Here is a 27668-nt window from a genome sequence, read left to right as displayed (position 1 = left end):
TTAGAATGAAAACTGAAAAAAAAAATAAATTCAGTGGTCCAGCTGAAATTCGATCCCGCAAACTCTTGGGTTCTAGAAGCGCTCTTTATTTATTTATTTATTTTATTTTTCTTATTTTTTTTACTACAGAGGACAGCCAGTCCTCTAACTGAACACACTGAACTACCGAGAGAGCGACGGGGGAACACCAGGCCCGACATGTATACAGATAGTTCATCTATAGGTTTTGATGAATGAGTTTGCGAGTATCAAAATATGTGATATATATGGCCGTTTGTCTTGACTGTATTGGAGTAGAAGCTTCAATTTTTTTTTCACCGACAAGGGGCCGTAGACAGCAGTATGTGATATAAATTTCAACTTGATAGTCCACTCATGCCAGGAAAAAGGGGTTTTTATGAATCGTCCATACGGACAAACGGACAAAAAAGTTATCTTATTAAGGTGCCGTTTCTTCCTACTGAGGCATGGAACCTTAAAAATATTAAAATCTACTTTTAACTCTAAACAGCGTGATAAATAATTGGCCTGGGGATATAATTTGCGATTTCTCACGTTCCTGCTTCAGATTCGGCAGATTATTCGTGTTACTCATTCGTAAGTATTTATTCGAATGTGGGAAAGCCTTGATAGATCATAATGAAGGGAAAGGCTGTTAGAATAGTACAATGCGGGATATGTTAGATAAAGGCCTAGCTGTTTAGAGTAATTGATCAGCAAGTGTCTGACAAAAATAGGAGAGATATTTTGATCTAGGTAACACTAGAAATGTGTGACTGAGTGAGAGGGTGCAGTTGTTAGCACACTGGACTCGCATTCTGGAGGACGACGGTTCAATTTGGGGTCCGGCCATCGAGATCTAAGTTTTCCGTGGTTTCCCTAAATCGCTCCAAGAAAATATCGGATGGTTTCTTCCAAAAGGACATGGCGGGTTCCTATTACTGCCCCGTCCTTCAAACAATCGGAGCTTGTGCTCCGTCTCTCATAATCTGCTTGCTGACAGGACGTTACGCCCTTATCTTTCTTTCTCCGCTTTCAGTTCAAGCCCTTTTCCTGTCAAGCTATCGATGCTACCCGAACTAAGCTCACTGTGTTTCCAGTACGCAGTACCTCCAATTAATCCGTGCTGGAGCAGGTTTCTGTTCTTCGTGACGGCAGCCGACTTACCTACGGATTAATTAAAGCTCTGTCTCTCATCTCGTTGATGTAGAATTCTTCTTATCAAGAATTTTCTGGACCGGCTTTGCTCTCCGATTGTGCCAAGACTTAAAAAACTAGAAAAACTCGTTAAGGCAATTGATTCACGTTGCTCATTGTAAATGGTAAAAAATACCTACACCAGCTAATTTATTAGCAGTTGGTCCACAGTTTATGCACAATGTTAATAATCAGCCCAGCACAGAAATAATTTATTACGTTCACCTCTACCATGATATGGAGGCAGGAAGAAAAGAGAAATGTACAGTTGTTCAAGTTTGTTCATTTGTTCATAAACGAGCTAAGTGGCATTTTTTTGGAAATGGAAAAACGTTATTATTCCAACTTAGGGCTGCTCCATTTATGTCTTTACCCAATACAATGAAAGCTATTAATAACAGCAAATAGTCGCCTTGGGACGTAACTTGCGCATAACTAGCAATTATTAAAAATCTTACTGAACTACCAATAGGTTATATGATGAATCACTTTGTTTATTTAACTTAAAGTTATCCATGTTATACGGATGTTATTTGAGGGCTGCAGCCGTATTGTAAGAGTTTTATGCAATAATGTATATTTCGTCACTAACTTGTTGCTAATATTTTATTAGTATGATGCGTTTCGGTATCACGCTGTAATCATCAGGTGCATTTACAGCTACTTTTACATTGTGTTTAACATGAATTGAGGTTAGTTTCCTTTGCTGAGTGTGCCAGTGAGGCTATGTGCGAAAAATATGCCTGTTCAATATTAAGACACATACAGATAAACACACTCAGGCATTTATAAAGTAGTATATAGTACCTGGAAAGCCCTCTGTGTAGGCCAAAACAGACAAAACTTTCGCAAAATGATGCGAACATATAAATGTGTACCACACTAGCAACCCAAGCTAGGCAAGACTTCCCCAAAATGGTACGAAAGTATAAATGCTTATCACATTAACAGCTATAGTAATCACCAATAGCCACCCACAAAAGAAACATAGGCTATCGATTCTATAATATTGCGCACAATCTTCATATATTACATAAAATGGACAATGGTCATCAAATGCTCTTATATGAAGAATTGGAAATATTCATTCGTAGCACAATACATGGAGACATGTTACTAAATGACTAATTAATACTAAGTCCTATAAAAATTCTTCAGTGTTGAATGCCTATTTCATTGGAAGAAAAATTGTCTACCAGCTACTCACCCGCTATTTGCCATGACATAAATACATCCAGATACAAATGTTTCATCTTCACCCTATACTGCTGTTCCAGCAATAGAAACTGGTTTACCTTATCTTTTAAGACTCTTTGGATTGATGCGAACAAATGATTGTGAAAGTGTTAAGTTGTGATGTACTTGTTACTGTACTATGTGTAACACATAACGAAATTACCAACAAACAGTAAGTACTTGTGTTAACAGCATCTCTAATCATGCCTATCACACTATGTATACACCATGAAAAATTCATCTTCCTGATCAGCCATCTTTTTCGGTATGTAAGCTCACTGGCACACACAGCGAAGAAAACTAACATCATTTCACCTTAATTACAACGTAAACGTAATTGTGAATGCACCTGATGGTGGTAGCTTGCTACCGAAACGCATCGTGCTAACAAAATATTAGTAAAAAGAGGCTGTTGCAGTATACGTTATTTCACAAGAACCACTTTATTTATGCAATAATTTTCAATCATAGCAAATCATCAGATGAAAAAATATAATTCAGCATTGTCTATGGTTACAACCAAAATATTCAAGGACACCCTATGCAATGTCGAATACCTTATTGAAAGAATTGCTCTCTATTGAAGTAAAAAAAAAAATTATGATAGAAATGATACAAGTTTTTTTGTACATGTTAACAAGCCATTTCGATTGAAACTGGTTACATAAATAAAGCGCTTCACCATAGCAATTGTTAGTGGTTCAGTACGACTCCTGATATACACACTTCGTTTCAAGCATCACGCATGACAGAATACGTTCACAGACTGAAATGCCAGGGAAACGAACGCGCTGGACGATGCGAGCACATCAGCAAAATTTTTTCCATGTGGCAATCTCAGGAACAACGAGTACATGGATGGCACGATGAGAGTTGCACAGCTCTGAAGAGAGGCTGTGTGGAAAGCACAGCCAGTGACTGACCGAGCACCAAGGCGGGTGATCAATACACCTGTAGCGAGCCAGCGGCACTGGCCGCTACACAAAAAGGGCGGGACGCGTCACCTGGAAATAACGGCCCGCCCCCACAACTCAAAAACACGCGCGCGCCCGTTTTAAATCACCACGCAGCGCAACACGCCGCTCTCCCACACCCTGGACACGACCTGACATTCTGGGCGGCATCAACGCAGGGGGTGGGGCACGCGGCAGCTTTTATTTCGCACGCATGCAGTCACCAGGCACAGCTGGCTGCAAAAGAAACTCATCTTCATCATCATTGCATATTTGCTGTTAGGCTCGTATCCGCTCGACTCCACTGGTCCTTAAGGGTGACACCATGCCAAGCAGTGGTAAAAGAATCTCCATCTTCTGCCACCGCGAATTAATTTATTCGCCTCACTACATGTTTCAGAAGGACAGTTTTCATTATCAGATGTGGGTAGATGATACATGCTGGGCAAACAATGACAAACTTTGTAACAATTCTGGCCTGGAGCAGTTACTCTAAAGGACAGAATAGAAACGACCACATCCGTAATTCGTTTAAGGTAGCAAACATAGAGGAAAAACGTCAAGAAAATCACCTACACTGGTTCGGAAATATTACGAGACGTCAACCTAACTATATTACAGAAAAGTACTTGACTTAATAGAACCGATAAGGAGCCCTAAATAACGACCTGGAAACCATGGAACTGCTGCCTGAAATGAAGCAAATACGTTCATAATGGCGTAGCAAGATGAGGATGGCCGACCGCAGGAGACATGAGAAATAATGCATGGAAGAAGAAGAAGACAAAAAAGAAAAGAAGATGATGATGAATGTCTGAAAGTATTAATGTTTTCGTGATAATGAGAGTACACACTGGTCATAAATACTAATTGTGGGTAACATAGCTTAAATTTCTGGGTATTCAGCGGCAAGTTCCTGAATTAATGTAGGATCACGGGGAAAAAAACAGTCCGCAATGACCGATTTTAATGTTGATTATGGGTACGTCGTGACCAATGACAATCTGTGCCAGACCGAGACGCGAAACAGAGATTCCTGCAATTCGCAAGCGATCGCCTTAACCATTAGGAGTCTGAGAACGCCTCGAAGCTCCACTCAAAAGCCCAGTGTCGTTAATGATTTCAACTATGATTTTTGGATACTGCTGCCAGAGGTTCTCCCACTGGGTATTTGGGAACAGCAGCACTGGGGAATGAATCTGGTAGAGAACTATTAATATAATTCAATTGACACGTGATCAGTGATTATAACCTTGGAGAAACGAACAATTACGCACATGAGAATAAGAAGATCTGTTGACAAGGCGTAGAGCATCAGTGATAACCCGCTAGACAAAATACTTAATTAGATTATTGGGAGCATAAATGGGGAAGTGTGGAGCAGTAGCAAAAGACAATGTGTACAAGGCTGTTTTGTGAACTGCTCTTGAATACAACTTGACTATTTGGGATAATAATGATGTTCGATTACGGAGGAGATGAAATAAACTGAGAAACGCGCTGTTTAAATCCTTACCAGCATGTACGAGTCTGTTGCAGCCGTGATTAATGGTTTAACATTAGAAACGTTTTGAAGAAAGACAACGTTGTGCTCTTGAGAAGCTATTGTTCGAGTTTAAAGAAGCGAAACAAACACAGCGACTCGAGTGGGTGCTTGTTATTAAAAGATTTACCGCACTGTCAGACAAGACGGTCAATGCTTTCACAGAAAAAATTTTGCGGTTGCCTGTGGAACCGTGATTGTACCTAGGCGTCTACATCTTCATCCAAGCAAATCGATTGTCACAAATGCGTTTCTTCAGCGTTTGCATGAGAGATATTGGGACTGTATTGATGAGGTGTACGGGCTTCCCAGCAAAACTTCTGCAGCGTAGCGGAAACAACCTTGCGAACATGTGGGTGGGTATTATCATGCATCAGAGCGAACATCCGTTTCCGGAAACTGTGTTTTCATTATAATTTTGCTTTCCATTTCCTTACTTTGAGCGAAGGAAACTGATTGGTTATGCCACTAGACTCAAGTTTAGCAGCTGCGTCGCGTTCTGTTGGCAAAAAAGACAGTGTGCTTTCACTCATATTCGAACTTAATAGGTTTTTTATCCTCTTCAGTTTGCTGAATCTACGTTTACAAGATGTTGCAGTCACTGTTATTTTTGTATGAGTCATTAAAGCTATTTCGATGTTTTGATAAGAATCTCTTGACACATTATTTAAAAATAAAAAGTTTACTTGTTTCAGCACCCACTTGTCGAGTTATGAGATACTACAATACCGTAGCGAAGTAGCAGCAAGAAGTCTATTGCTGATCATAAGCGAATCATGTGAACCAAGCACACTCTTGTCACATAACTGTATTCGCGATAGACGTCTGTTCTGCAGCTGTCGTTTTTTTTTAGGATGCTAATTGGGCGAAATTACTGTAGAGATCATACTGAGACAACAGCGTGCGTTTACTGTAGCAGGCCGAGAGAAACGCATCAGATAGCCAGGAAATAGGAACACAACGGGTAACAGAACTCAGTACGGGCGTTGGACCAAAATATGGAAAAACTGTGAATAATGCATATTTGAACATAAATCCAGATGCTAGCCAAGCCTGTAGGTTGTGCTGTTGTATTTGACAACGAACGGCACTTCTGAAATGTCCTCTGTACGTTACAGGTGTCAGAAGTGGTCACAACAGTGTTCTGTCTAGTTGTGAGCGCATTCATCGGACGTACGTGAATTGGAACATGGGCAAATTGGTAGTGTTCGTATGGGTGCTTCCGTAGCGAAGATAGCCGAAAGGTTTGGTTTTTCAAGAGGCACCATATCGAAGAGCTATACTGCATAGGAGGAAAGTGGAAAAACATCATCCGTTAAGATACAACGCGGACGAATGTGTGTTGAGTGATAGTGTCAGACAGTCATTGAGGAGGATTGTGACGTAAAATAAGAGGACGACAGCTGCAAAAGTCACCGCAGAACTGAATGTCGCACTCGCGAAGCCTATCAGCACCAAAACAACACGACAGTGCCCCTGTTTATGCAGCTCGCGTCGTCCATGGTTTTATGAGTACGAGGATGCATTGTCGAATCTCCCCTGGCCACCAAAATCACCAGATCTCAACATTATCATGCATTTGTGACCTACTTTGGGGAGAAGAGATCACAGTCCACCTCCACCATCGTTACATGAACCTGTTACTATTTTGCCGGAACAAAACCATACAAGACCTGTATTTATACATTCCAAAACGATTGGAAGCTAGTTCAAATGGTTCAAATGGCTCTGAGCACTATGGGACTTAAACATGTGAGGTCATCAGTCCCCTAAAACTTAGAGCTACTTAAACCTAACTAACCTAAGGACATCACACACATCCATGCCCGAGGCAGGATTCGAACCTGCGTCCGTAGCGGTCTCGCGTTTTCAGACTGTAGCGCCTAGAACCGCTCGTCCACACAGGCCGGCTTGATTGGAAGCTGTTTTAGATGCCAAGGGTGTTTCCTACACCGTATTAGACATGGTAATGTGTTATGTTTTTGGTATTTCCATATTTTTAAGCATGCCCCGTATGTTTCCCCGTTAATTCGTAAATCGACTTTCCATCTGGAGTTGGCTGCCATCCGGCCGGTGTGGCCGAGCGCTTCTAGGCGCTTCATTCTGGAAACGCGCGACCGCTACAGTCGCAGGTTCGAATCGTGCCTCGGGCATGGATGTGTGTGATGTCCTTAGGTTAGTTAGGTTTAAGTAGCCCTAAGTTTTAGGGGACTGATGACATCACATGTTTAAGTCCCATAGTGCTCAGAGCCATTTGAACCATTTGAACTAGCTTCCAATCGTTTTGGAATGTATAAATACAGGTCTTGTATGGTTTTGTTCCGGCAAAAAAGAACTTTCTCTTTTTTTTTATTTTATTTTATTTTATTTTATTTTTTTTTTTTTTTTTTTTTTTTTTGTCGTTCTCGAGCTCCGTGTCCGGCAAGTGATGGCGCGTACTGAAAAGACAAAAAATCAAATCGATCTTCAGGCCTCCGTTAAAAATCCGGGAGTTACTAAGACTAGTTAGAAATGGAGCAGTTATCGTAACCCCTGAGGTCTGCCACGATACCTTGCGAGTGAGGTCAGTCTTACGTCGGACAAATAATGCGCATTGTAGTACAACACAAGAAGGAACATGAGAGGTTTTATCGCAACTGAACGCGGCGTAGGATCCAACGATATCGAACTTGAAGTGGTCTCATCACACACAGTCAACTTATGTCACCGACGACGATGTCGTGAGCACCAGTGACGTCACAGCCAGCAGCTAGAGTATATACAGGGTGGTCCATTGATCGTAACCGGGCCAAATATCTCACGAAATAAGCATCAAACGAAAAAACTACAAAGAACGAAACTCGTCTAGCTTGAAGGGGGGAACTAGATGGCGCTATGGTTGGCCTGCTAGAAGGGGCCAACATCGCCTGAGAACTGCGTCAGCGCATTGTCAATGCATGTGCGAACATTACGGAAGGCGAACTACTCGCTGTTGAGAGGAATGCCGCTACACGTATTGCCAAATGCATTGAGGTTGACGGACATCATTTTGAGGATTTATGGCATTAATGTGGTATTTACAGGTAACCACGCTGTAACAGCATGCGTTCTCAGAAATGATAAGTTCACAAAGGTACATGTATCACATTGGAGCAACCGAAATAAAATGTTCAAACGTACCGACGTTGTATATTTTAATTTAAAAAAACCTACCTGTTACCAACTACTACAAAGCGAAAAAATTGGTCCAACTAAAACATTCATATTTCTTTACGTACTACACGAATATGTAATAAAAAATGGGGGTTCCTATTTTAATAAAAAGGCAGTTGATATCCGTTTGAGCTATGGCATCGCCATCTAGCGGGCCAACCATAGCGCCATCTGGTTTCCCCCTTCAAGCTAGACAAGTTTCGTTCTTTGTAGTTTTTTTGTTTGACGCTTATTTCGTGAGATATTTGGCCCGGTCACGATCAATGGACCACCCTGTGTAGGTGCACCTACAGCCCATCAGCAATCACTGCACTTGACAATGCCTCGTCGTGCCATTGTAATCACTTCAAGCGGCTGTAAGGCCGAGATCATTTTATTCAGTGTTACCACCGCGGAACTCTGTGTTGTTAGTTCTTACTTTCTTAGCTTTTCTTTCAGCTAGATTTTGTTGCTTCTGTTTACTTGCGTCGTTGGTGGGAGGGCTATTTCGCCATCCGCTCGGTACGGTATCTCGCTGTCTCTCTCTCTCTCTCTCTCTCATACACACAAACTTACACACACACGCCCACACCCCTCGCGCATGGCGTTGCAATGTCCGAGGAGAAAGCGCGTCACGCAGCCAGCATCCACCACCATCCAGCAGCCACCGGCGAGCGGGCAGGCAGGTCGCGATCGGCCGTGTCCGGACGGCATCTGGCGGCGACAGCTCGCCGGCCGTCCGTATTTGTTTGTGTTATATATTATTGAATTTTGTAGTGTGGCGCGAGAGGCGGCGGCGGCGGCTGCGCGGCAAGTGGCGGCGTATTGTGCGCCATTAATTGGCGGCCGGCGCCGCTGACAGCTGTCAGCGACAACAGCGACGCCGGCGGTGGCCCCGCGCAGCTGGGCCGCGCCCGGCGCCAAAAAACACGGCACGCGGCGCGCGCGGCTCGCCTGTCTGTCACGCGCACCGCCCACTCGCCGGCTCGCTTTCTTCTGGCCTGCCTGTCAAACCGATCGCCCACTCCGTGTCGCGCCGTCTCCCGCCGCACCGCGCGCTACGGTCGTTTGACGCCTGACGCGATTGTTTCCACTCGGAACAGGTATTCGGCCGGAACGTTGGACGAAAACCTTTCTCGCAAAGAATTAAAGGATCACTTTTTTGAAACCACGTAATTGCCTCCCATCGCGACGCATAAGTTTGAAATTTGGCTCAAAGGAGCCTACAATCTTCCTCTGTAGTGGTGCAAAAGCGTGGTGCCCTGTGACGTCACTCTCGGGCTCGGCGACCCTTCATAAACGAGGTATCGACACACACGCATAAAAGGCCTCAGCTGGGAAGTTCATGTGAACTGTGAGATGTGTTGGCACCAATTTTCAGCACTGTTCCGCCCAGCACTCCTTCTTCTGATGTCTTTGATGAGGGTAGAACCGCGACACCCGGCGTTGAAATCACGCGGTTTACTTGTGAGTGGCCGAGGAAAACATTTCAGACACACCGCAGTTCAGAATCGACACGAAAAGGCCTCAGGAGGTTGCATAAAGGGTCTCAGTGAAACCATCACATACCCTGAAGCGTTGAGTCCCTCACATTTCGCAGTCGAAAACGAGAGTACGCAGTCAGATGAGAAACAGGAAGATATTCTTGGAAATATTTGACATTGCTCACAGCTACAGACATTTCAGCAGTCCTCAAAGGACATTGTGAGACGTGATCGCACACCTTTGGGGGCCAGGACGACCACAATTTTTGCGTCTCGTTTACAGATTGGAATCACAAGACGCCGTTCTAAACCGTTCGACGACATTTGAATGTGATCCAAAGCAGCAAACAATACTTATGCTTTCTCAACGCTCCGTTTTCCACCCTCCTGCAGCGCGATCGCACGGGAATGTAACACTAGCATATGCCTGAATAAAACAGCAAAGCGTCCGTCCAAGGAGCGCCCCCCCCCCCTCCCATCCCTGTTCGGCAACATCCTCGGTGCCACCTACACACCTTCGTTCAGCAGGTTAGAAAAGTCCCTTCAGAATTTTCGACACCAAATCAACCTGGCGGCTACACTAGCGCCTGTGGGTAAGACAACCCGTTCAACACCATTTGTTTGCGGTTTCCGTATCTGCAGGCACTAGAGCAACCGACATGCTGAACTGATGTGGAACTTTCTGACAGGCACATTTATGACGTGTCATGGTAACCATATTGGCTGTTCTTGGCAAACCGAGACAAAGAACTGAATAGAAAGCTTAATGATAAAATTTTAACATATTTCCTGAGACAGTGCAGTTATCAAAATCACAGCTGTATGATGATATTGTGGGACATCGTAGGCTACTGAGTGGAAGTGGCTCGAGGTTGTGAAGGCGGAACTATCTGAGCGCTATTTTTTTAAAGCTTTGATCGCCGCGAGGTGGAAAGCAAAACTGTTTTATGTGATACAAAAAAAGTCTTTTATGATTATCAAAAATGTTTTATGTGCAACATTTCCAGCTACTGCTCTACATAGTCGCCGCTGCGACTTACACATTTGCCATAGTGTGGTACTAACTTTCCAATACCCTCGGCATAGAAGGCATCCGACTGTGCTTTCCGACAGTTCCCTACGCTAGTCTGCAGCTCGCTGTCTGTGCCGGTATGCTGCCCTTATAGCCAGCAGTTCATGTGAGCAAAAAGATGAAAATCACAAGGACAGAAATCTGGGCTGTATGGTGAGCGAGCAAACGTTTCCCATCAAAAACATGCAGGAGCGTCCTTGTTGCAGCTGCAGTGTGCGGCCGAGCACTGCCACGAAGAAGGACAGCATGTCATTTACATTATGTGGGTTGCGTGAAATTAGGCGGAACCCTCCTGCAGGAAGAAATCGAGTGGCAGCGCTTGGCGGGGGTTTCCATTGCTCTGGGCATCTTTAGGTGTTCACTGTTCTCCCAAAACTGAAAAAGGCGGCGTGGCGCGATCGACGGGCATACCACAGTCACTGGGCAACACGTCTGCACAAAGAGACATCAGATTGTCATTGTGGTTTTAATTTCTAGACTGATCGGAGCTTGAAAAAGAAAAAAAGCCCTCGTAATTAAGAAGTGACGCCATTTATTCACAACTCTGTTATCGAACACATTGCTAAAATATTAACTAAAACACTTCAAAACACTTCAAAAACAGTTTCTTTAAAATGAGCACAATAATTCTAAGGAAAACCTTACTGGGTCACATCTAGTAATAACATCCGAAACAACGGTACCAAATATTTTCCATGAGAGATATAGCAATACCTTTGGTTCAAATAACAGTATAATTAAATCAAACTTCAAAAGTGAAATACAAATTCTGTTAATACATAGCTGAGTTCTGGCTTAAAATTTTACAAATCCTCAATTAGAGAATAAATCAACAAGCGAACTAAAAAACCCTGACCTAAGCCACGAAACATATCATGAAAATTAAAATTTAAATTACACAGAATAAACACAGGATGCAAGAACACAAGATGGATATACTTATTCACGAATAGCGACAATATTCTTAAAAGAACTGAGAACCTGCACTCACGTGTGTCATGTAAGCTTAAACAGTAATATCAAATATTAAGCTCACAAGAAGAAACTAACACAACAGATCACCATTCACGGAAGGTAATACGATATTTGTCTCAAAAACTTGACTATTTAAGAAACTATGTTTTACCAGGATCAACATTAAACACAACTTCCGATGACACAGATCAATTAATCTACCACAAGCTTTTACAAAATACACTTTAAAAAAAATCAACGCACCACGAAGAAATTATACAGCGGGACCGAAATCGGTAGTGTACAGAGAAACAAAGGGTTACAATTTCAGAAAAATTCCATGATTTATTCAAGAGAAAGAGCTTCTCAAACTGGGGAACTCAATAACACATCGGTCTATCTCTGCCCCTTATGCAATCATTTAATCGGATTGGCACTGATTGATAGAGTTGTTGGGTGTTGTCCTGAGGATATCGTGCCAAACTCTGTCCAACTGCCGCGTTAGATCGTCAAAATTCCGAGGTGGGTGGACAGCCCTGTCCGTAATGGTCCACCGGGCATTGTGGCCGAGCGGTTCTAGGCGCTTCCGACCGGAACCGCGCAGCTGCTACGGTCGCAGGTTCGAATCGTGCCTCGGGCATGAATGTGTGTGATGTCATTAGGTTAGTTAGGTTTACTTCTACCAGTACCTCGTCTCCTACCTTCCAAACTTTACAGAAGCTCTCCTGCGAACCTTGCAGAACTAGCACTCCTAAAAGAAATATTGTGGAGACATGGCTTAACCACAGCCTGGGGGATGTTTCCAGAATGAGATTTTCACTCTGCAGCGGAGTGCGCGCTGATATGAAACTTCCTGGCAGATTAAAACTGTATGCCGACACACAGTTTTAATCTGCCAGGAAGTTTAATGTTAATAAAGTTTGATTGCTCAAAAAAGCTTTGAGTTTTCAGCACACCCTCGTATAAGTCACACGTATCACTAAAGTTGAATGAAATAGTTATTAACTGATGTCACAGCATTAGACGTTGCTGACACAGTCGAATAGTACACAACGCCCGAGCTCACGTTACTGATGTGGACTGTCACTGCAACGTGCTCGGCGGATACGTCTTTCTGGCGTGTTGACACGGCAGTGAAGGTCCTTACGCAACGACTGAAGCTCTCATGATGGAACTGTGACCTCTGAATGCACAGTGACGCAGCGGAAACATTATAAAAGCCGTAGATGTTTTTTATTATTTTTCCAAAAGATGCCAGACTTGCAGAAATTCTCTCTCTCTCTCTCTCTCTCTCTCTCTCTCTCTCTCTCTCTCTCTCTCTCTCCCTCTCTCTCCCTCTCCCCACCTCACCCTCTACCTATTTATCTGTCTGTTTATTTATCTATCTCTTTCCATCACGCATTTTCATTCTCTCGTTAGCTCTTTCTCTTATCTTCGTCGGATAAAGGACTTTCGTTGTACAACAAGAAGTGCAATTCGCCAGTATTTATTTGGCAGATGGATATTCGGTCACGATCAGTGTCATATAGTGTCAACGTCTACATCAAACGAAGTGCCTGTCAAGTGTAAAAACTTTATGATGACAAAATAATGAAGTTCTTAACGTAAGTAGAATTACCATATCTTAAAATACATGTAAATACGACTACCAAAGAATTTCTTCAGTTTTTTGGGTTCATCCTTGTCTAAAAATGCTAAAATTTCAATCCGGCAGAACTTGGTGACTGACTTTCAGGACCATCATACGTACCTACAGGACTCTCACCTGCCCTATAGCCATAATATCACCACTCCTGGTAAGAACGTACATCAATCACTCTAGATTTACGTCAATAACGCCTTTAAACTTTTCTGCTGTTTCAGCCGGATAGGTAGCTCTATTGGGTTTTACCTGTCCTGCCACAGATTTTGAGAAAGGTAACTACCCAGCCATGATACCACACAAAAGCCCAACTTTAATGTTTTGTGTTCAACAGTAGCAACATTTTCAGTTTACGTGATATGGAAGCAATTAATATATATTTTCTTAAAACAGTCTGCTGAACTTGCTTTGACAGAGAGAAGGAGTTTAAAAACGTTATGCTGTGATGTAACGCTCGTTTAATGTTACGAGCGAAGCATTTATTGTTAGTTACCAGACGATGTGCTAAACGTGAAAACAAAGGTGGTTGTAAGAATGAAATTTCTCCTTTATCACCACGTAAACATGACGAATGCAAGGTGTCGGCAGTCTCTGGGCTGTTATTTAGCGGATTTCAAGGATGTTTTTGTGAAACGTACCTTCCAACATTACAAAGAGCTGTATTACTGTATTCTTCTTTTCAAAATACCATAAAAATTACTGTATTAATGAAATTAAAGCTTCTAGATGGACAAAAATGTTGCTAACCCTGTAGTCAGATACTCGCCTCTATCCCTCCTCCTGCCGCATAATCCATTACCGACAGCTACACTCCGGTATCTTGAATAGTTAATGAAATGTACACTGTTGCATTTTGTGAGAGACATTGTTTGTTCAGTCTTTTTTTAAAACACTACAGAAAGACGCAGTGTGGGGTCTGAAAGTGAATGTTTCCTCCTGATAAGTAAATAGGAATGGATTTTGAAGACGAAGGTGATAAAAAATCGACATTTCCTTAGTTTAAAACCTTTTCAAAGTTGGCAGAAAAATCACATGTCTTTTTGGACTTTCAGCATCTAAAACAGCGCATCTTTCACTTACAACATGAACACTGAGTTTTGTACAGCGTAACAAGCTCCATTTTTTTATGTGTGTGTCTGTCGCAGACAGATAGAATCTCGAGAACAATTGTGAAGCATTTTGCATTGATCGATTGAACAATGACAGACTTTCGGCATCAGCCTGAAAACTTACTGTTGTATACCTTTGTGTTTGGGATATAATTATTGTAAGGCCTGAAACAAAATTTTTCGTCAGAAGTGTGGTGCCAGCAATTGGCGTCTGTCTGTCAAAGAGCCGGGTTCCAGCCGCATGCAACGTCACGTTGTCGCTGTGCGGCTGAGTGCAGTGTGTTTGTGGTGTGTCCAGGCGCAGAGCTCCCCGCGGCGCGTGGCGGTGCCGGTGCTGGTGAAGGACGGCAAGCCGTGCGCGGGGGCGGGAGACGGGGGCGGCGGAGGCGGCGGAGGCGGCGGGGGCGGCGGCGTCCGGACCGCCGGGGGCGCCTCCCCGCAGAGCGCGCCCTGCGCGCACAGCCCCAGTGGAGCCATGCAGGTCAGTACCCGTCTTAGCGCTGCCCTAACGTTCTATTAGTACAGCGACACGTCCACACCCAAACTTGTGTGACAGGCTGTATACTGTTGTGAAACTTCCTGACAGATTTAAGCTGTGTGTGTCACGTCTGGATTCTAACCCAGATCTCAGCTCCGGTAGCATCCTTGACTGTGACTGGTAAAGATCCCGATGCGACTCATCGTTTAGCCTGATAAGCCATATCACGTCGTTACGGTTTATTTTGCGCCCTTCTTCGAACTTCCATTATTAAGATTGTGGAACATTGCTGTAACCCTCTCATGTGCATTAGTCTGGACGCAACGGTCTTATAAGTTATTTGTTGTACTGGCAGTGTTGCTTTTTTATTGGTTCTTCTATTCCATCTTGTGTCAGTACCCAATAACAACGCTGCATAATGCAGAAAATATAATATGACATTACTGACTCAGCCGCCAGAATGAGCACGAAGCCGTTTAAAACTGCTCTTCGTCTACTACGGCAGACAGCAACGAATTACTAAGTCTCCTGGTGGCAGAAATGAATTTCGTTTACTTTTGCAAGTCAGTAAGTGGAGGGAACGTGAGCAAGTTATACCTAATGGAAAATATGATTCGCATGCCTTTAGCAGTTTCAGCGACTCCCAACAAATAGCAGAAAAGCGTATTTGTATGGACCATTATGTTTGCCCTAGGACCTACACTTCTGAAATAGTACTAAATGTTAAACGGTCTCGTGACGGTGTTCTTCTCCGAGACCAGCTGTTTTCATGGTCAGAGGTTATAATCCGATGATTGCCGGAAACTCGCATTAGATTCTAATCTCCTCAAAGGACGACCGCCATCTATTTCCTAGACTCAGAATATGGCTAGGATACAGAAGATTCCATGTGTATTGGATTTGTGCAAATAACCTGCTTTAACCAACTGCGTGAGAGCGAAGGAAGTGTGAGGCAGCCTTTCAGGTCTGGCGATTAATTTAAGGACGAACCTGCCACTGCTGTTGGGCTCGGGGAAGATGGGAAGAACAGTATATCTCAGAGGTGTTCGACCGAAGTGATGGGCAGGGAAATGGTAGCGAGAATTAGTAGTGATGTTAGGGAGAACTTGACATTGGTGGTTTCTAGCATAGAATTGGTGTTATTCATTCAGTTAATGTTGACATTTAGAAATACACAAATATCAACAGAGAATGATTACATTTCTGTGATTCACTTTATCGCTATAGTTTTGGAGGAAACAGTTAAACAAGCTCTTAAGAAACAGTTGCACCAGTTATTGTTCTCTGGTTCTATTGATAATTTATATAAAATTTCCAACAGAATATGATGCCTTGTAAGACTTCAGTCTCACAGAGGCAGATAATCAGTTATACTCCAATACTCTCCCCAGAGCGCACGATGGGTGCAACTAGCTGGCTGTGCAAATTAGTGCTGCGAAATTAAACCGTGATGCAAATTAACTAACGTAGTGTTCCCTTCATCTTAATGGCTGCAACAGTGGGGCGTGCTCACAACCCTCAAGCTGTGTGAGTGTCGATGACAGCTGCAGTAGTGACAGAAAATTCTCTGCTCGGTCTCTGTACTTTGCTCTACGATGTAGACATCTCTCTCTGCAGCTCTGCCTCAAGGCCTGGACAATGTGTCCTCTGCTGCGTCCCGAGTGAAGCGTGTTCTCTGGGGCGCCTCCAGCACAAGTTCATTCCCACTTCACTCTCCGAAACTTAGCTGTTTCTTCCAGCCGGAATCTCACCAGACAGTTGTAGCAGACCAAACTCCATCCAACACAAGTTCAACAATTTCTTACTCTTCTGGAATTAACCAATAAGGTGTGGTGTGGGGAAGAAGACAGAAGATCTCTCCCCCAGACAAAAGACCTGCACACCCACACGCGCAGGATCTTGCCCTTTCTACGGAAGTACGAGGGCTATTCGGTAAGTAAGGTTCTATCTGTGGCTGAATAGAAACCACTGTGAAAGTCAAAACTATTTTGTTTGCAACAGTTAGCTACACCTTCCAGCTACTTCTCCACACCGCCGGGCTGTATGGTGGGTGATCAAAGACTTCCCACTGAAAATGCTGCAGGAGCGTCTTTATTGACCCTCAGTGTGCCGCCGAAAATTATCATGAGGAAGGAATGCATGACAGTTACGTTATGTGGCCTGCGTGAAATCAGGAGAAATCTCACAGCAGGCTTACATACTTGATGGGCGTCTTTACTTGCTCACTGGGCACTCAGAACTGAAAAGAACGGCGATGTGACGCAATTGACGGGTATGTTAGAGACACTGCCAAAACACATATGTGCAAAGCTTCATCGGATTTTCACTGTGGGTTTCATTTCGCACCTGATCGGATCTTTCTTCCCGAATAGCCCTCGTAATTACTATGAACCAATCTGAGAATTCCTTAGAAGAATTTGTACAATATTCCAACAAGGCACACCTGAGCTCAACAGTTGCTCCCATGCTAGGAGGGCTTATTTTTTCGCTTGGTCTCCGTATTCTTAACGAGATAAAAAGGAACTGCCTGACCCTCTGGATGCCCCACATGCGCAGACACGGCATACTATTTTCCCCTGTTCTGCACCTGTGTGAAGAACGGCTTTAAGCGCCAAACAGCTTTACGATTCTTCCGTTCACTTCCCATCTGTGAGCCAGCTAAAAGCCACAGTAGGCTGCCGAAATAACCAAACCCCTTCACGATAACAAGAGGAAAGGAGAAAAATAATTAGAAGTGCAGTCATTGGCAGTAATGAATGCTGCTAGCAGTTTTCTTGCAGCTTAAATGATTTAACTTCGCCGAGTTCTAGGATCCGCAAATTAAATTGTAGAATGGGTTACATGAAAGTTTGGGCAAAACTGCCCAGTTACCAAATGTATAGACTTAAATGAATAGTGGAGTCCGTTCTTTTGGACATATCCGAAAGAACAGACACCACGCAGCCATCTAACTGATTCGCCCCGCTGGGCAAAGAATCCACAACTTTCAGATGCACGTTCAGCATCCGGTGGGAATATAAAAATAGCGAGCGTGGAGGATATCGATGGGGACTGCAGATAGGTGGCTCTAGGTGAGAATGTGAGTCGGCTGGGGAGCTTGGCGAGACGGTCTTCGCGTTTGCGATAAATACTGTGTCTGGGTGGCGCAGTAGCTAACACAACTGTGCAACGTACGGGGGTTTATTGTAAAATTATCGATGTATTGAAAAATATCTGTTGGTAGTCTTAGTCGACCATGAGTTGCTATCTGACTTAAGTTGGCTCTGTTTAAACGCGCGGTTATGCCCCCAGTATCATTTGCATCGAAATTACCATGTTGTTGTTGTTGTTGTGGTCTTCAGTCCTGAGACTGGTTTGATGCAGCTCTCCATGCTACTCTATCCTGTGCAAGCTTCTTCATCTCCCAGTACCTACTGCAACCTACATCCTTCTGAATCTGCTTAGTGTATTGATCTCTTGCTCTCCCTCTACGATTTTTACCCTCCACGCTGCCCTCCAATGCTAAATTTGTGATCCCTTGATGCCTCAAAACATGTCCTACCAACCGATCCCTTCTTCTAGTCAAGTTGTGCCACAAACTTCTCTTCTCCCCAATCCTATTCAATACCTCCTCATTAGTTACGTGATCTACCCACCTTATCTTCAGCATTCTTCTGTAGCACCACATTTCGAAAGCTTCTATTCTCTTCTTGTCCAAACTGGTTATCGTCCAAGTTTCACTTCCATACATGGCTACACTCCATACAAATACTTTCAGAAACGACCTCCTGACACTTAAAACTATACTCGATGTTAACAAATATCTCTTCTTCAGAAACGATTTCCTTGCCATTGCCAGTCTACATTTTATATCCTCTCTACTTCGACCATCATCAGTTATTTTACTCCCTAAATAGCAAAACTCCTTTACTACTTTAAGTGTCTCATTTCCTAATCTAATCCCCTCAGCATCACCCGATTTAATTTGACTACATTCCATTATCCTCGTTTTACTTTTGTTGATGTTCATCTTATATCCTCCTTTCAAGACACTGTCCATTCCGTTCAACTGCTCTTCCAAGTCCTTTGCTGTCTCTGACAAAATTACAATGTCGTCGGCGAACCTCAAAGTTTTTACTTCTTCTCCATGAATTTTAATACCTACTCCGAATTTTTCTTTTGTTTCCCTTACAGCTTGCTCAATATACAGATTGAATAACATCGGGGAGAGGCTACAACCCTGTCTCACTCCTTTCCCAACCACTGCTTCCCTTTCATGCCCCTCGATTCTTATAACTGCCATCTGGTTTCTGTACAATTTGTAAATAGCCTTTCCCTCCCTGTATTTTACCCCTGCCACCTTCAGAATTTGAAAGAGAGTATTCCAGTTAACGTTGTCAAAAGGTTTCTCTAAGTCTACAAATGCTTGAAACGTAGGTTTGCCTTTTCTTAATCTTTCTTCTAAGATAAGTCGTATGGTTAGTATTGCCTCACGTGTTCTAACATTTCTACGGAATCCAAACTGATCTTCCCCGAGGTCCGCTTCTACCAGTTTTTTCATTCGTCTGTAAAGAATTCGCGTTAGTATTTTGCAGCTGTGACTTATTAAACTGATAGTTCGGTAATTTTCACATCTGTCAACATCTGCTTTCTTTGGGATTGGAATTACCATATTCTTCTTGAAGTCTGTGGGTATTTCGCCTGTCTCATACATCTTGCTCACCAGATGGTAGAGTTTTGTCATGACTGGCTCTCCCAAGGCCATCAATAGTTCTAATGGAATGTTGTCTACTCCCGGGGCCTTGTTTCGACTCAGGTCTTTCAGTGCTCTGTCAAACTCTTCACGCAGTATCTTATCTCCCATTTCATCTTCATCTACATCCTCTTCCATTTCCATAATATTGTCCTCAAGTACATCGCCCTTGTATAAACCCTCTATATACTCCTTCCACCTTTCTGCCTTCCCTTCTTTGCTTAGAACTGGGTTGCCATCTGAGGTCTTGATATTCATACAAGTGGTTCTCTTCTCTCCAAAGGTCTCTTTAATTTTCCTGTAGGCAGTATCTATCTTACCCCTAGTGAGACAAGTCTCTACATCCTTACATTTGTCCTCTAGCCATCCCTGCTTAGCCATTTTGCACTTACTGTCGATCTCATTTTTGAGACGTTTGTATTCCTTTTTGCCTGCTTCATTTACTGCATTTTTATATTTTCTTCTTTCATCAATTAAATTCAATATTTCTTCTGTTACCCAAGGATTTCTATTAGCCCTCGTCTTTTTACCTATTTGATCCTCTGCTGCCTTCACTACTTCATCCTTCAGAGCTACCCATTCTTCTTCTACTGTATTTCTTTCCCCCATTCCTGTCAATTGTTCCCTTATGCTCTCCCTGAAACTCTGTACAACCTCTGGTTCTTTCAGTTTATCCAGGTCCCATCTCCTTAAATTCCCTCCTTTTTGCAGTTTCTTCAGTTTCAATCTGCAGTTCATAACCAATAGATTGTGGTCAGAATCCACATCTGCCCCTGGAAATGTCTTACAATTTAAAACCTGGTTCCTAAATCTCTGTCTTACCATTATGTAATCTATCTGATACCTTTTAGTATCTCCAGGATTCTTCCAGGTATACAACCTTCTTTCATGATTCTTGAACCAAGTGTTAGCTATGATTAAGTTATGCTCTGTGCAAAATTCTACAAGGCGGCTTCCTCTTTCATTTCTTCCCCCCAATCCATATTCACCCACTATATTTCCGTCTCTCCCTTTTCCTACTGACGAATTCCAGTCACCCATGACTATTAAATTTTCGTCTCCCTTCACTACTTGAATAATTTCTTTTATCTCGTCATACATTTCATCTATTTCTTCATCATCTGCAGAGCTAGTTGGCATATAAACTTGTATTACTGTAGTAGGCATGGGCTTTGTGTCTATCTTGGCCACAATAATGCGTTCACTATGCTGTTTGTAGTAGCTAACCCGCACTCCTATTTTTTTATTCATTATTAAACCTACTCCTGCATTACCACTATTTGATTTTGTATTTATAACTCTGTAATCACCTGACCAAAAGTCTTGTTCCTCCTGCCACCTCACTTCACTAATTTCCACTATATCTAACTTTAACCTATCCATTTCCCTTTTTAAATTTTCTAACCTACCTGCCCGATTAAGGGATCTGACATTCCACGCTCCGATCCGTAGAATGCCAGTTTTCTTTCTCCTGATAACGACGTCCTCCTGAGTAGTCCCCGCCCGGAGATCCGAATGGGGGACTATTTTACCTCCGGAATATTTTACCCAAGAGGACGCCATCATCATTTAATCATACAGTAAAGCTGCATGTCCTCGGGAAAAATTACGGCTGCAGTTTCCCCTTGCTTTCAGCCGTTCACAGTTCCAGCACAGCAGGGCTGTTTTGGTTAATGTTACAAGGCCAGATCAGTCAATCATCCAGACTGTTGCCCCTGCAACTACTGAAAAGGCTGCTGCCCCTCTTCAGGAACCACATGTTTGTCTGGCCTCTCAACAGATACCTGTCCGTTGTGGTTGCACCTACGGTACGGCCATCTGTATCGCTGAGGCACGCAAGCCTCCCCACCAACGGCAAGGTCCATGGTTCATGGGGGGGGAGGGGCGAAATTACCATTACACTCTAATTATTAAACAAAAATATGGTGATTGCTAGCTACAAAATCAATAATGCGGTGATTAGCATATGATACCAGTTAAGATTTATTCAGAAAACAGGATGAGCACTATTTCTAGCCTAACACGACAATACAATACACTTGCTAACCTAACTGGCCTATCATTGGCACAATGCATTTTCTTTTCCTAACTACTTAAGTCAATACTGAACCCGCAAGTGACTCTATTGCAGTTCTGCCTGAACGGATACAGACTCAGAGAGCGCCAGTCAAAGAGCTAACGGAATATGAACTCATTTAGAATTACAGTGCCCTACTTTGGCTGATGATTGCTAATATCACCGCAATTCTCCGTGATGATCACGACGGTCGGCCCAGCCAACGTCGTGATGCCGTCTTTCCCGTGAGCGAGCTTGGCTTTAATCTCCAACGTGGACGTGGTTTGCGCCCGTAAACTCCTGTACGTAAGTGTTCAATTGCGGAGTCCGTCACTACTCAATACTCAAGCTACTTGCACATATGCGAAGAGTAGTTGGTCGACTCAAGTGCGCGGAAGCAAAGGTACTCTTCAGATTGCATATGAACACTACAAGCTAGTACAAGTCTGTTTCTCTCCTCAGAGGAACAGATAATGCTACGTGTGTGGAGTCGTATGCTCTAAACTATTCAGACTTGGAGAGTAACCACTGGACTCAATGCCGGTAACTTCTCCAACCTACTCCTCTCCACGCTCTCCAAGCAGGGCAGCCAGACACCGCGACTGCTCTCCTCCACAGCCGTCCCCAAGGTCCTTTTCAGAGTTTTTGCAAACCTGGCCGTTCTTCGCCGCAAGGATACGTACGCGTTGGTAGCCAATCACGACACAGACTTCCATGTATCCGTGCGCGTTTGTACCCAACCACGACACAAAATTCTCCCGCGGTTACTGTTGCCGCCAAACTTTTAACACGTATCTCTACGCGCTCTGCGCCAGTCCCGTCACAGTCTTCCGCAAATTTTTCACTGTGCCGCGAAATCGTCTTTCTCTCTTTCGCATATAACTCCTTCTCGCTTCTTGTTGTGACGGCCCAGCCTCTCCGAACGTCTTTGGTGGTCTGAAGTGCCAGCCGACAAAGGGGTCCAGCCGCGGCCATCCCGTTAGTTTGACATGACATAAACACCTTCCTTAGGGGTTCCGGCCGTGTTCCAGCCTCTGAGCCCATCTCGTTAGTCTGACATGACATACACAACTTCCTTTTCTGTGTCCATTCTCTCCTACCGGTGGGCCAATTATCAATTATTATTCGGTGTATTAGTACTGATTTAGCATCACGTAAGGTGCAAAATCTGCTACCTTACAACTGCCTACTAAGCAGGAGATCCTGGGTTCGAGTCCCAATCCAGCAATTTTCACTTGTGGGCGCTGAATCCACATGAAGTCCCGATGCAGCTGATATCATTAGTTCCTTCCCATTCTTTCCCTTTCTTCCCCACTCCTCCACCCGCTCCGTCTTCAATTTACATAATAAGTGTGTACTCGTCAGCACCTCCCTCTGGAACCGGCGGCGCGTGTGTGGCAGGTGCAGCAGACGGCGCCGGCGGGGCAGCACGGGCACCAGGCGGCGCAGCAGCAGCAGCAGCAGTGCGCCAGCCTGCTGTACCAGCGCCAGAACCTGCACCACGCGGCCGCCGTCGCCATGATGCCGCACCACCAGCAGCAGCACATGTCTGCGGCGGCGGCGGCGGGCTCCTACCTGCCGCTGCAGGGCCGCGCCTGGTAGGACGCGAGCCGCTGGCTGCTGGACCAGCGCCGCCAGCTGCGGCCCGCCCCCGCCTCCGCCGCCGCCGCAGCCGCCGCCGCAGCCGCCGCCGCCGCCGCCTCCGCCGTCGACGCCGACTGGCTGGTCGACTGGGCGGAGCCGGAGCGCGAGCTGGTGCCAGCCAGGCCAGCGAGGCATCTCTGCGACTGACCGTCGCGCCACGCAGTGTTACCTCTACCGTGACGCCACCGCGTCGACGGACACTTTCCACTAGTGGGAGCCACGCGTTTCCAGTGAACTTTCCGACGAACCGTGCGCGTCGCTCCGAATTTCGTAGCTGTATCGTTGGGGGACGCTTCTCACTGCCAGAATACCAGGACGGTTCCCACAAACAATCGCTGCATGTTTCTGGTTCTACAACTTGTTACTGGGCTACTGAATTTTGTGTTAATAGGACGGCTATTCGGAAAGTGAGATTCGATCGGTCTCGAGATGGAAACCGCAGTGGATGTCAAAAATGTTTTATTTGCAACAGTTTGCTACACCTTCCAATTACTTCTCTACATAGTCGCCGCTGGTCCGCCCCCGGTAGCTGGGTGGTCAGCGTGATAGAATGTCAATCCTAAGGGCCCGGGTTCGATTCCCCGCTGGGTCGGAGATTTTCTCCGCTCAGGGACTGGGTGTTGTGTTGTCTTAATCATCATTATTTCATCCCCATCGTCGCGCAGGTCACCGAATTGCCGTCAACTCGAAAGACCTGCACCAGGCGAACGGTCTACGCGACGGGAGGCTCTGGCCACACGGCATTTTATTTATAGTCGCCGCTTCGACTTGGACATTTGTCGTAGCATTGTACCAACTTTCCAACATCGTCATAGAAGGCAGCAGTGTGAGCTTTCCACCACTTCTCTACGCTAGTCTGCAGTTCGTTGTCTGTGCCAAAAGTTGTCATCATAGCCAGCGGTTCGTGCGAGCAGAGATGAACGTCAGAGGGAGCCAGCCCAGGCTGCGATCAAACACTTCCACTCGAAAACGCTGCAGGGACGCTCTCATTGACTCTGCAGTATGCGGCCGAGAATTGGCACGAAGGAAATGCACGACAGCTATGTTGGGTTGCGTGAAATCAGGCGGACACCCATGCTTGGCGGGACACACTACAATTTCAGGTATGTTTGCGTGCTCCCTGTGTGCTCAGAACAGAAAAGAGCAGAAATGACACGGCACGGCCTACAGGCGTACTAGAGATACTGTCCAACACACCTGTGCAAAGCTATATAGTATTTCCACTGTAGCTTCCATTTCGTGAACGATCGGACTTTACTTTCCGAATAGCTCTCGTAAAATCTTCACGACAGTTTAAATCCTTATTTTTAGTCGTATTTGTGAAATACTTTACTGGACATTCGTCTTCAACAAAACACAAAACAATTTTCGTACTTTTTAAACGATTTGTTTCAGCACTTATGTGTTACTCTGTATAATACTGTCACTTTATTCTCAACATTTGCTCTTCGAAACAGTCTCGCTTTTATTGCAACGTCAAATATGGGTAAAACCTCAAGCCTTAGATGATCAACACCATCGACTTCGTCAGGATCACCGAATGTGTCATTTCAGAACGTCGTCACAAGAAACTCCGTTCTCATTTGTTGTACATGTTTTTATGATTTCGACATTTTTAGTCTTTTACATCAAAACTAGTACACAAGTATGTATTTCGTTTGTTACATGTCTTAATTCTATCGCTTGAGCCTTGTCCCGCAGTTACGCAGGGTCAGCCATCAGTAAACGGATTTGGCATGTTAATGTTTAAGGGGTGGCCGGATGCCCTTCCTGCTGCCACCCCGTGCCCCCCGGGACAGAATTAGTGTACCCCAACTGTCTGCATCGAGTGTAATCCATGGAAGAGTGCGAAAGTGTTCAGATGTCTGCGAGCCGTGTAACTGAGGCGGAACATGGGGACCAGCCCGGTATTCACCTAGCGGGATGTGGAAAACCGCCTAAAAACCACATCCAGGCTGGCCAGCACATCGGCCCTCGTCGTTAATCCGCCGGGCGAATTCTATCCGGGGCCGACGCGCCTACCCGAGTCCAGGAAGCAGCGCGTTAGCGCTCTCGGCTACCCTGGCGGATTTGTTTCATGTCTTAATCCGTCTCAGTAATTTTTTGCTGTTGAATGAAATAAGTGTAATGTTGGCAGAGGTAGAAAATACCGCTTCAGTTGTAAATTTGAAGCAGTATTTTCAACCTCTGCTATAATGCTCAGATGCGGATGCTCTTCCAACAGGATTGTTTGAAGTTTGTTTCCAGTCACTGTTTATTTATAGCCATAACACGTTTCGATGGTTTAAATATCCATCATCAGGTGCATTGACATGTGCTAGTAGGACATATGTGTGCGTTACGTCACGATGTTGGGGTAATTTGTGGCACTGTCTAGTGGAGAAACAAAACCACTATTTCAGAACATGGTTTTGGTTTTTTTTTACTAAAAACTACACTTATATCTAAAGATGAAGATAAAACAAAAAAAAAATACATGCAGGGGTCATAGGCTCCTTTTTTTTGTAGTAACACATCACATGTAAGCCGTCGCAATTTGTTAACAGAGAAAGGAGCCTGTGACGAGGCATTTTATGTTACTTGTTTTATCTTCACCTTTAGATATACGTTTGTTTTTTAGTCAACCTTCCTCCCCAAAAACCATGTTCTGAAATAGTGTTTTGTTTCTCCACTAGACAGTGCCACAAGTTGCCCGATAATCGTAACATAACACACACGCGTCATACTAACACATGAAAACACCTTATAATGGACGACCTTGGACACGCGCTGTGGGTATAAGTAAACAGTGTTTTGTAACAGTAAACTTATTGTTTCATTCGATACCAGTAACAGCAACGATGAGGCCTAACCTAAAACGTTCGCATTTAAACGTTGCCATTTTTAGGTAGCAAAGTGACGATGACGCAGTCCATTCTTTCTTCTTTCCAAAACCACTTTTTTGGTGAGAATTATTCTTTTGTCGGACAATTTGCCTTTATGCAAGTAACACTCTCGTTTTATTCTTATATTTCATTATTACCCTCACATGGCATAAGAAAAGAATTTTCGTACGAATGTGTTACGATAAAATACGTAATTGTGACACTATGACTTCTACTGATATAAACCCAAACATTTTGACGACTATATTTGTTAAGGAGTTATAAACTAACTCTTTTATTGGTGTCTGACAATACCATCTCTGTCTGCACTTACGATTGCCCTAAAACTGCCACAGCGCAAGTTAAGAGATTGATATTAAAGCAATAAGGCAAGTAATTAAATCAAATACATTACCACGTGCTAGTTTAACCCAAAAAGACTAACAATGTTCGGAATTGTCTGTGAAATGTGTTTTCAGAAATGCTAAGTCGATACCCACACCAGGTAGCGCATAGGTGCTGAAACGCGTCTAGATGACTAAAGGTGGAGATATACTTTGCGGTTTGGGGAAGGCATATTTTCAGATAAGGGGAACACTTTATTAAAATGGAAAGAACACCTTCTTTTCGCAATAAATGCTGTTCTTTTAGACACAGAATCTAGTTCTAATATTTATTATCTACACGAGATTAATTTTAAGCGTTTGCGATTACGACTGGCTGAGATAGGATTGAAAATAAAGGACTGCTATAGACAGCGTGCTTTACTAGATGGGGATAATCTACAAGTGAAGCACGTATTGATGCTCTAAAGGTGAAGAAATGAATGCAGTAACTCATCAAACTGCTAACTTTTTGGGAAACTAGCTTATTAGTTTCATAGCTCTATAGGAAATTGATGAATTAAACAGTTCGCTGAGTCGTACCTCCTGGAGATTATGTACACACAGCAGCGCAAGTCTGACAACTTTAGACTCACCTCAGTAATAGATCGTTGGTAAGATGTCGGCCTTCGGTATGAATGTACTTAAACAGCTATAGCGTAACAAAATTTGGTAACTCGCGCCCAATACAGCAAATTCTGCGCATATCGTGATATGTGTAATCAGCGTGTGACGTTTTTTAATTCACACTGTGCAATAAAACAGTAAAGAGGACAGTTTGTGAACAGGGAGCAAACAAACGGACATCGTGCTACAATGGTCTGCTGGCTCCCGCTATGTGATTACTTGTGGCTTGTTTTAATGCCTCAACTATGTGAATATTGAATAAATTCTAGTATTTATTTAGGATCGGTTCAGAGGTTTTGTAGGTAGATGCAACTCCATTGTAAGAGTTTTAAAACATAGGAAAACAACTGTGATATCAGCGAACATTTCTCGAGGACAGCCGAGTGGAACTGTGGCCCTGTTGCCCACGGCGACAGCAGACGGTGTGTGACAGTGTACAAACTCATTTTGTAAAAGTCTATATAAATATATAAATATTAAAAATTCATGTTCAAATGGTGATTATTAGAAAGTTAATGATAGA

At 43.9% G+C, this 27668-nt stretch overlaps 1 protein-coding gene across 1 annotated transcript in view; it reads left to right on the top strand.

Moving 5' to 3' along the window:
• The window catches only part of LOC126421705 (thyroid transcription factor 1-like), a 333852-nt gene extending 310623 nt beyond the window's left edge, over positions 1-23229 (top strand). The window contains exons 8-9 of the mRNA XM_050087238.1: positions 14660-14758; positions 22993-23229. Of these exons, the coding sequence (XP_049943195.1) occupies positions 14660-14758; positions 22993-23229 (336 nt within the window). The remainder of the gene's footprint in view (positions 1-14659; positions 14759-22992) is intronic.
• Positions 23230-27668: the final 4439 nt, after the last annotated feature.

Source organism: Schistocerca serialis, chromosome 1 (assembly GCF_023864345.2).
Source record: "Schistocerca serialis cubense isolate TAMUIC-IGC-003099 chromosome 1, iqSchSeri2.2, whole genome shotgun sequence".
Lineage (NCBI taxonomy): Eukaryota > Metazoa > Arthropoda > Insecta > Orthoptera > Acrididae > Schistocerca > Schistocerca serialis.
This window is presented reverse-complemented; position numbering and strand designations above follow the sequence as displayed.